At 48.3% G+C, this 10,472-nt stretch overlaps 1 protein-coding gene across 1 annotated transcript; it reads left to right on the forward strand.

Annotated features, from left to right (window-relative positions):
* Window positions 1-5,958: 5,958 nt before the first annotated feature.
* On the forward strand, window positions 5,959-6,198 carry SMIM40 (small integral membrane protein 40). Its single transcript, XM_031935660.1, has one exon. The coding sequence runs from the start codon at window positions 5,959-5,961 to the stop codon at window positions 6,196-6,198; it is 240 nt and encodes a 79-aa protein (XP_031791520.1).
* Window positions 6,199-10,472: the final 4,274 nt, after the last annotated feature.

The following is a 10,472-nucleotide window of genomic DNA, read 5'->3' on the forward strand; positions in this document are numbered from 1 at the left end:
TTTTTTTTTTTTTTTTTTTTCTGAGACAGCGTCTCGCTCTGTCACCCAGGCTGGAGTAGAGTGGCACGATCTTGGCTCACTGCAACTACGCCTCACAGGTTCAAGCAATTCTCCTGCCTCAGCCTCCCGAATAGCTGGAATTACAGGCGCCCACCACCACGCCCTGCTTATTTTTGTATTTTTAGTAGAGACAGGGTTTTACCATGTTGGCCAGGCTAGTCTTGAACTCCTGACCTCGTGATCCGCCTGCCTCAGCCTCCCAAAGTGCTGGGATTATAGGCGTGAGCCATTGTGCCAGGCCAATTTTTTGTATTTTTAGTAGAGACAGGATTTCACTATGTTGGCCAGGCTGATCTCGAACTCCTGACCTCAGGTCCACCTGCCTTGGCCTCCCAAAGTGCTGGGATTACAGGCATGAACCACCGCGCCCGCCCTTGTGTGTGTGTGTTTTTGAGATGGAGTTTTGCTCTTTTACCCAGGCTGGAGTAAAGTGGTGTGATCTCGGCTCACTGCAACCTTGGCCCCCCGGGATTCAAGCAATTCTCCTACCTCGGGCTCCTGAGTAGCTAGCTGGGATTATAGGCACCCACCACCACGCCCAGCTAATTTTTGTATTTTTAGTAGAGATGGGGTTTTACCATGTTGACCGGGCTGGTCTCAAACTCCTGACCTCAGGTGATCCACCTGCCTCAGCCTCCCAAAGTGCTGGGATTACAGGCATAAACCATGGTGCCTGGCCTGCTGGCAGTCTTTGACATATCAACCTGATCTCTGCCTTCATGGTCACATGTCATTTTCTATCTGCAAGCCTATGTCCAAACTTCCCTTTTTAATAAAGGGGGTGAGCGGCCCACTCAACTCCAGTATGACCTCATTTAACCAATTACATATGCAACAACCTTATTTCCAAATAAGGTTACATTCTGAGGAACTGGGAGTTAGGACGTCAACATATGAATTTTATTTTTTTTCCTTCGACTTTTATTTTAAGTTCAGGAGTACATGTGTGGGATGTGTAGGTTTGTTACATAGGTAAACAGGTGCAATGGTGGTTTGCTGCACAGATCATCCCATCACCCAGGTATTAAGCCCAGCATCCATTAGCTATTCTTCCTGGTGCTCTTCCTTCCCCCGCTCCCCGAGACAGAACCCAGTTTTGTTGTTCCCCACCCTGTGTCCATGTGTTCTCATCATCACTTATAAGTGAGAACATGCGGACAAATGAATTCTTCACCTTTTTTTTTTTTTTTTTTTTTTTTTATAGAGGAGTCTTGTACTGTCACCGGGGCTGGAGTGCAATGGTGAGATCATAGCTCACTGCAATCTCAGCCCCCTGGGTTCAAGTGATTCTCCTGCCTCAGCCTCCCATGTAGCTAGCTGGAATTATAGGTGCCTGCCACCATGCTCGGCTAATTTTTGTATTTTTAGTAGATATGGGGTTTTGCCATGTTGGCCAGGCTGGTCTCGAACTCCTGACCTTGTGATCCGCCCGCTTTGCCCTCTCAAAGTTCTGGAATTACAGGAGCATAAGCCACTGCGCCTGACTTGATCTTGTTCTTTTTTTTTTTTTTTTTTTGAGACGGAGTCTCGCTCTGTCCCCCGGGCTGGAGTGCAGTGGCCGGATCTCAGCTCACTGCAAGCTCTGCCTCCTGGGTTTACGCCATTCTCCTGCCTCAGCCTCTGAGTAGCTGGGACTACAGGCGCCCGCCACCTCGCCCGGCTAGTTTTTTGTATTTTTTAGTAGAGACGGGGTTTCACCGTGTTAGCCAGGATGGTCTCGATCTCCTGACCTCGTGATCCACCGGTCTCGGCCTCCCAAAGTGCTGGGACTACAGGCTTGAGCCACCGCGCCCGGCCTTTTTTTTTTTTTTTGAGATGTAGTCTCTCTCTGTTGCCCAGGCTGGAGTGCAGTGATGCGACCTTGGCTCTCTGCAACCTCCACCTCCCGAGTTCAAGCCACTCTCCTGCCTCAGCCTCCCGAGTAGCTGGGACTACAGGCCCATGCCACCATGCCTGGCTAAATTTTTGTATATTTAGTAGAGACGGGCTTTCAGCATGTTAGCCAGGATGGTCTCGACCTCCCGACCTCGTGATCTGCCCGCCTTGGCCTCCCAAAGTGCTGAGATTACAGGCATGAGACACTGCGCCCAGCCCAGCTCTTGTTCATTTTTATGGCTGCACAACATATGAATTTTTAGGAGACACAATTCAACCTGTAACACATGGTTATACTGGGGTTGAGAGCGAGATGGAACAAATACAGCCAAGTGTCGACAAATGGAGAATCTGAGTGAAAGAGGTACATGCCGAAGTTTATGGAACTGTTCTTAAATTTTTCTGTAAGCTGAAAATTATTTCAAAATTAAAATTCCAACAAGGTGCTAGGTTTATTTATTATACAAGATCTTGGTGCTGAACCTACCATGTGAAAGGAATGGTAAAGAGACAATAAAGGTGTTTGTGTGGCCTTATTGCACACTTGCCTGGGATGTAAGTGAGGGTATCAGAGATTAATATGTTAAATTTACACAGGGCTTTATAATTTACAAAAGACCCACAACATCAAAAAACCTTTATTTCATTTATCTCTCAGAATAATTCTGGGAGGCAAGAACTTTTTCTGATTTTATTTAAAAAAAAAAAAAAAAAAAAACTAAAGAAAGGTCATGTGACTTGTCCACAGCTTCACACAACTAAGAGATCAGTTTAAATTCTAGTCCAGGGTTTTTTTTACCCTTTTGAGACTCCTTTGCAGCTGCCGTAAAAGACAATGCGGCACGACTTGAAACAACATTTTTTTTTTTTTTGAGACAGAGTCTTGCTCTGTCGCCCAGGCTGGAGTGCGGTGGCGCAATCTTGGCTCACTGCAAGCTCCGCCTCTGGGGTTCACGCCATTCTCCTGCCTCAGCCTTCCGAGTAGCTGGGACTACAGGCACCCGCCACCACGCCTGGCTAATTTTTTGTATTTTTAGTAGAGACGGGGTTTCACCGTGTTTGCCAGGATGGTCTCGAATTCCTGACGTTGTGATCCGCCTACCTCGGCCTCCCAAAGTGCTGGGATTACGGGTGTGAGCGACCGCGCCCAGCCCTCGAAACATTATATTATTTCTGCTCTTTTGGGGGGTGACTTGACTTCCCAAGTAAGGAAGGTTTTCCTAGTCAGGCGTGGAGGCTTATGCCTTTAATTCCAGAATGATGGGAGGCTGAGGTGGAAGGACTGCTTAAGCTCAGGAGTTAGAAACCAGCCTGGGTGACATAGTGAGACCCTGTCTCTACAAAATTCAAAAGTGAGCCAGGCGTGGTGACACACACCTGTGGTCCCAACTACTCAGGAGGCTAAGATGGGAGGATTGCTTGAGCCAGGGAGATCAAGGCTGCGGTGGGCCATGTTTGAGCCACTACACTCCAGCCTGGGTGACAGAGCAAGATCCTGTAGCCTGGGTGCGGTGGCTCACGCTTGTAATCCCAGCACTTTGGGAGGCCGAGGTGGGTGGATCACAAAGTCAGGAGTTTGAGACCAGCCTGGCCAACATGGTGAAACCCCGTCTCTACTAAAGATACAAAAAATTAGCCAGGCGTGGTGGCACGTGCCTGTAATTCCAACTATTCGGGAGGCTGAGGCAGGAGAATCGCTTGAACCTGGGAGGCAGAGGTTGCAGTGAGCTGAGATCGTGCCATTGCACCCCCTATCCTGGGCGACAGGGTGAGATCCCATCTCAAAAAAAAAAGATCTGGTAAAAAAAGAAAAAAAAAAGGAACAAGGTCTTCCTATTGAAGTAAAAATGAAAATGAAATATTTTAGGTAGGAGGCTCTAAAGGTTCCCAGTATAAGGTACACTGCTTCCTCCACCATTCCCCCTCCCCTCCCTCACCCTCACTTGGGGAAATCCCTTGTCTCTAGATGGGCTTCAATTTCCCTACCCAACCTTCAGGCCAATGCCTGGGGAACAGGATCAATAAAAGGTCTTCTTTTTTTATTTTTATTTTTTTGAGACAGAATCTCACTATGTCACCCAGGCTGGAGTGCAGTTGCAGTGGCGTGATCTTGGCTCACGGCAACCTCTGCCTCCCGGTTTCAAGAGATTCTCCTGCAGCAGCTTCCCAAGTAGCTGGGATTGCAGGCATGTGCCACCACTTTCAGATAATTTTTGTATTTTAAGTAGAGACAGGATTTCACCATGTTGGCCAGGCGGATCTTGATCTCCTGACCTCAATTGATCCACCCGCCTCAGGCTCCCAAAGTGCTGGGATTACAGGCGTGAGCCACCACGCCCGGCCTAAGAAAAGGTCTTCAATCAATCAAAAAAGAAAGAAAAGAAAAGGTCTTCAATCCTTGCCCCAACAAGCTCCTCAACCACATCCTCCACCAGTAGCCTCTGAGACCTGGACCATCAATGGCAAAACTTCACTCTTCTTTAAAATTACTCTGGCTGGATGCAGTGGCTCACGCTTGTAATCTCAGCACTTTGGGAGACTGAGTTGGGCAGATCATTTGAGGTCAGGAGTTCCAGACCAGCTTGACCAACATGGTGAAACCCCGTCTCTACTAAAAATACAAAAAAATTAGCCGGACGTGGTTGCACATGCCTGTAATCCCAGTGCTGAACCAGCTCAGTAGGGGAGGCCCTGACCCAGTGGCGCTAGAGGAATTAAAGTCACACACACATAAAAATAGAGGTATGAAGTGGGAAATCATGGGTCTCACAGCCTTCAGAGCTGAGAGCCCCAAACAGAGATTTACCCACGTATTTATTAACAGCAATCCAGTCGTTAGCATTGTTTCCATAGATATTAAGTTAACTAAAAGTATCCCTTATGGGAAATGAAGGGATGGGCCGAATTAAAGGAATAAACTGGGCTAGTTAACTGCAGCAGGAGCATGTCCTTAAGGCACAGATTGCTCATGCTATTGTTTGTGACTTAAGAACGCCTTTAAGTGGTTTTCCACCCTGGGTGGGCCAGGTGTTCCTTGCCCTCTTTCCCGTAAACCCACAACCTTCCAGCATGGGCGTTAGGGCCATTATGAACATGTCATAGTGCTGCAGAGACTCTGTTTGTGGCCAGTTTGGGGACCAGTTTATGGCCAGATTTTGGGGGCCTGCTCCCAACATCCCAGTTACTTAGGAGGCTGAGGAAGGAGAATTGCTTGAACCCAGGAGACAGAGGTTGCTGTGAGCTGAAATTGTGCCACTGTGCTCCAGCCTGGGAGACAGAGCGAGACTCCGTCTCTAAATAAATAAATAAGTAAGTAAAGTAAAATAATCCCAACCCAATAGCCAAGTCCCAATCACATACCCTTGCCCTGCTGCTCCGTCATGGTCTTTGTCTTTTTATAAGCCTCCCCTTGGGCTCATGCAGTCAATGATAATCCTTGCATTATCATTAGGAAGAGAGTGCTCTGGGTTATAACATCTCAAACTTAGCTGCCTGCAGACCCAGTGGGGAGAACTACTGTGAAAACTCAAGTCCCCTCTGCTTATTCCCACCCGCCTTGATTAGGATAGACCAACTCACCCCCTACCATCCGGCCAGAAGGGGCTTTAGATCCTTGACTGACAATTGCCCACAGATGCATGGTAGTTCCATTTCCTCACTCTATCAGTTGGGGCCCAAGACTTTGAGCCTTGAGCCTTTGAGACTTGAGACCCAGAGTGACAGGCAATTCTAGCTTATGCCTCCACGTTGGGCCTTCAGTTTCCAAATCACAGAATTATACTATGAAAAAGCTGAAAAGAGTTCATGGATCATTTAGTCCAGACCTTTCACATCACGCTGGATGTTTACATAATTGATCCGAAGGCTCAGAGGGTCCTCTTTCTTTTCTCTTAAGTATGGGAATTAGGGTCAGGACTGGCAGGTGCAGGACTTGCCATGGCCATGCCCCTTAATCCCGGCAGTGCTGAGCAAGGCCTTCCATCCCAGCCCCTGATCCAGCCAGCTGTCTGACTGTGAGTCAGGATGGCAGAGGAAGGTGATGTGGACGAGGGGGATGTGTTCCTGGCATTTGCCCAGGGTCCCTCTCCTCCCAGGGGTCCCATGCGACGTGCCTTGGACAAGGCTTTCTTTATCTTCCTGGCCCTCTTCCTGACACTGCTGATGCTGGAGGTTGCTTATAAGCTGCTGTGGTCACTACCATGGGCAAAGTTAGGGGACTGGCTCCTGGGGACACCTCAGAAGGAGGAGGAGCTGGAATTGTGACCACCTTTCCTATAAACATCTTCTTTCCTCACCAAGGAGGTGAGAGGGGAGACAGGAGGGAAATGGGAGTGTTGGGGACTGTGGAGGAGATGCTTGGATAGCTTAGGGCAGCAGTTTTTTTTTGGTGGGGTGGGGGATGGAGTTTTGCTCTTGTTGCCGGGGCTGGAATGCAATGGCGCGATCTTGGCTCACTGCAACCTCTGCCTCCAGAGTTCAAGGGATTCTCCTGCCTCAGCCTCCTAAGTAGCTGGGATTACAGGCATGCGCCACCGCACCCGGCTAATTTTGTGTTTTTAGTAGAGACGGGGTTTCTCCATGTTGGTCAGGCTGATCTCGAACCCTGACCTCAGGTGATCTGCCCGCCTTGGCCTCCCAAAGTGCTGGGATTACAGGCGCGAGCCACTGTGCCCGGCCAGGGCAGCAATCTTAAATTCTACACCTATACTCAGGGAAATAATTTTGAAAAAGTATATACTCCTTCACATATCTTTAAGTAGGTATCTAAAAATTTTCATCATCAATTAAAATTGTGGCCGGGCACAGTGGCTCACGCCTGTAACCCCAGAACTTTGGGAGGCCGAGGCAGGGGGATCACCTGAGGTCAGGAGTTCAAGATCAGTCTGGCAAATATGGTGAAACCCTATGTCTACTAAAAATACAAAAATTAGCTGGGTAGGTTGGTGGGCACCTGATTGTGTGCCTCAGCGACTCGGAGGCTGAGGAGGAGAATCGCTTGAACCCTGGAGGCAGTTGCAGTGAGCCGAGATTGCACCATTGCACTCTGGCCTGGGTGATCAGAGTGAGACTCCTTCCAAAAATAAATAAATAAATAAAAATTGTTTCAAGGATGTAATTCTGGCATATTGAAAATATTCTTATTTATTTATTTATTTATTTATTTATTTATTTATTTATTTATTTATTTGAGGTGGAGTCTTGCTCTGTCTCCCAGGCTGCAGTGCAGTGTCACAATCTCAGCTCACTGCAACCTCTGCCTCTGGGGTTCAAGCGATTCTCCTGCTACAGCCTTCTGAGTAGCTGGGACCACAGGTGTGTACCAGCACGCCTGACTGATTTTTATATTTTTAGCAGAGACGGGGATTTCTCCATGTTGGCCAGGCCGGTCTCGAACTCTTTTTTTTGTTTTTTGAGACAGAGTCCTTCTGTCGCCCAGGCTGGAGTGCAGTGGCAGTGATCTCAGCTCACTGCAGCCTCTGCCTCCCAGATTCAAGCGATTCTTCTGTCTCAGGCCCCCAAATAGCTGGGACTACAGGTGTGCGCCACCATGCCCAGCCATTTTTGTATTTTTAGTAGAGATGGGGTTTCACTGTGTTGGCAAGGCTGGTCTGGAACTCCTGATGTCAAGTGATCCACCCACCTCAGCCTCCCAAAGTGCTGGGATTACAGGCGTGAGCCATTGCACCCAGCCTATTTATTTATTTATTGAGATGAGGTCTCACTATGTTGCCTAGGCTGGTCTGTACTCCTGAGATCAAGCAATCCACCCACCTCAACTTCCCAAAGTGCTAGGATTATAGGTGGTGAGCCACAGCATCTGGCCACATTTTATTTTAATTAATTAATTTATTTATTATTTAAAAAATTTTTTTAGTTTTTGAGACAGAGTCTTGCTCTGTCACCCAGGCTGGAGTGCAGTGTCAAAATCTCGGCTCACTGCAACCTCCACCTCCTGGGTTAAAGCGATTCTTCTGCCTCAGCCTCCCGAGTAGCTGGGACTACAGGTGCCAGCCACAACACCCAGCTAATTTTTGTATTTTTAGTAGAGAAAGGGTGTCACGGCCGGGCGCAGTGGCTCAAGCCTGTAATCCCAGCACTTTGGGAGGCCGAGACGGGCGGATCACGAGGTCAGGAGATCAAGACCATCCTGGCTAACACGATGAAACCCCGTCTCTACTAAAAATACAAAAACTAGCTGGGCGAGGTGGCGGGCACCTGTAGTCTCAGCTACTCGGGAGGCTGAGGCAGGAGAATGGCGTAAACCCGGGAGGCGGAGCTTGCAGTGAGCTGAGATTCGGCCACTGCACTCCAGTCCGGTCGACAGAGCAAGACTCTGCCTCAAAAAAAAAAAAAAAGAAAAAGAAAAAAGAAAAGAAAAAAAGAAAAAGAAAAAAGAGAAGGGGTGTCACCATATTGGCCAGTCTGGTCTTGAACTCCTAGACCTCGTGATCTGCCCACCTCGGCCTCCCAAAGTGCTGGAATTACAGGCATGAGCCACCGCGCCTGACCTATTTATTTTTGTGAGACAGAGTCTCTCTATGTTGCCCAGGCTGGAGTGCAGCGGTGCAATGTTGGCTCACGACAACCTCCGCCTCCCAGGTTCAAGCAATTCTCCTGCTTCAGCCTCCCAAACAACTGGGACTATAGGTGTCCGCCATTGCACCCAGCTAATTTTTTTGTAATTTTAGTAGAGACGGGGTTTCATCATGTTGGCCAGGCTGGTCTCGAACTCCTGTCTTCAGGTGATCCACCCACCTCAGCCTCCCAAGTGCTGGGATTTCAGGTGTGAGCCACCACGCCTGGCCTATTTTTTTATTTTTTGAGACAGAGTCTTGCTCTGTCACCCAGGCTGGAGTGCAGTGGCACGATCTTGGCTTAACTGCAAACTTTGCCTCCCAAATTCAAGGGATTCTCCTGCCTCAGCTCCCAAGTAGCTGGGATTACAGGCACCCACAACCACACCTGGTTAATTTTTTGTATCTTTAGTAGAGACGAGGTTTCACCATGTTGGTCAGGCTGGTCTCAAACTCCTGACCTCAAGTGACCTGCCCACCTTGGCCTCCCAAAGTGCTAGGATTACAGGCATGAGTCACCATGCCTGGCCCGGCATTTTAAAATAAAACAATTAGATCACCATTTATTGTCCAGTGGAACTGAAATATCATAGTGAAGCCGGGTGCAGTGCTTCACACCTGTAATCCCAGCACTTTGGGAGGCCGAGTTGGGTGGATCACGAGACCAGCCTGGCCAATATGCCGAAAACCCATCTCTACTAAAAAAAAAAAAAAAAAAAAAAAAAAAAAATACAAAAATTTAGCTGGGCATGGTGTCATGCGCCTGTATTCCCATCTGCTCAGGAGGCTGAGGCAGGAGAATCGCTTAAACCTGGGAGGGGGAGGTTGCAGTGAGCCAAGATTGTGCCATTACACTCCAGCCTGGGTGACGGAGCAAGACTCCGTCTGAAAAAAAAAAAAAGTATAAATAAGTTCTTACCAGTTGGGAATCATTCCTTTTTTTCTTTCATTGCCTCTTTTCTCCTTGAGCTCCTACTACTATTCCACTTCCCCACAAACTTTATGCTTTTATACTTGAAAGTCCTTTATTGACCAAACTTTTACATCTTCCTGCATATACATATATATTAATGGAGATGAAAAATATCTTTCTTGTGTTTTTAAGACTCTAGTTGTTAAAAATTATTCTGGAGTAACTGTTACAATTATTGTAAGAACAGAATGTTCTTATAAACATGTGATCGTACACATTTTTTTTTTTTTTGGAAGGAGTCTTGCTCTTTCACCCAAGCTGGAGTGCAGTGGTGGGATCTCGGCTCATGCAAGCTCCGCCTCCCGGGTTCATGCCATTCTCCTGCCTCAGCTTCCTAAGTAGCTAGGACTACAAGGCGCCTGCCACCAAGCGCAGCTAATCTTCTTCTTCTTCTTTTTTTTTTTGTATTTTTAGTAGAGACGGGGTTTCACCATGTTAGCCAGGGTGGTCTCGATCTCCTGACCTCGTGATCCGCCTGCCTCGGCCTCCCAAAGTGCTGGGATTACAGGCGTGAGCCACCGCGCCTGGCTGATGGTACACATTTTTATAACTGTTAAAAAGAAATGTTTAATAAGATAGTAGTCTGGGAGTGGCGGTTCATCCCCATAACCCAGCACTTTGAGACGCTGAGGTGGGAGGATTGCTTGAGGCCAGGAGCTCAAGATCTATCTGGGCAACATAGTGAGACTCTGTTGCCGGGCGCCGTGGCTCAAGCCTGTAATCCCAGCACTTTGGGACGCCGAGACGGGCGGATCACGAGGTCAGGAGATCGAGACCATCCTGGCTAACACGGTGAAACCCCGTCTCTACTAAAAAATACACACACACACACACACAAAAACAAACTAGCCAGGCGAGGTGGCGGGCGCCTGTAGTCCCAGCTACTCGGGAGGCTGAGGCAGGAGAATGGCCTAAACCAGGGAGGTGGAGCTTGCAGTGAGCTGAGATCCGGCCACTGCACTCCAGCCTGTGCGACAGAGCGAGACTCC

The sequence above is a fragment of the Piliocolobus tephrosceles genome, chromosome 5, assembly GCF_002776525.5.
Source record: "Piliocolobus tephrosceles isolate RC106 chromosome 5, ASM277652v3, whole genome shotgun sequence".
Taxonomy (NCBI): Eukaryota; Metazoa; Chordata; class Mammalia; order Primates; family Cercopithecidae; genus Piliocolobus; species Piliocolobus tephrosceles.

Bases quoted from the DNA above. Each gene is read 5' to 3' on its own strand.
- SMIM40 (XM_031935660.1), top strand. From the start codon at position 5,959: ATGGCAGAGGAAGGTGATGTGGACGAGGGGGATGTGTTCCTGGCATTT.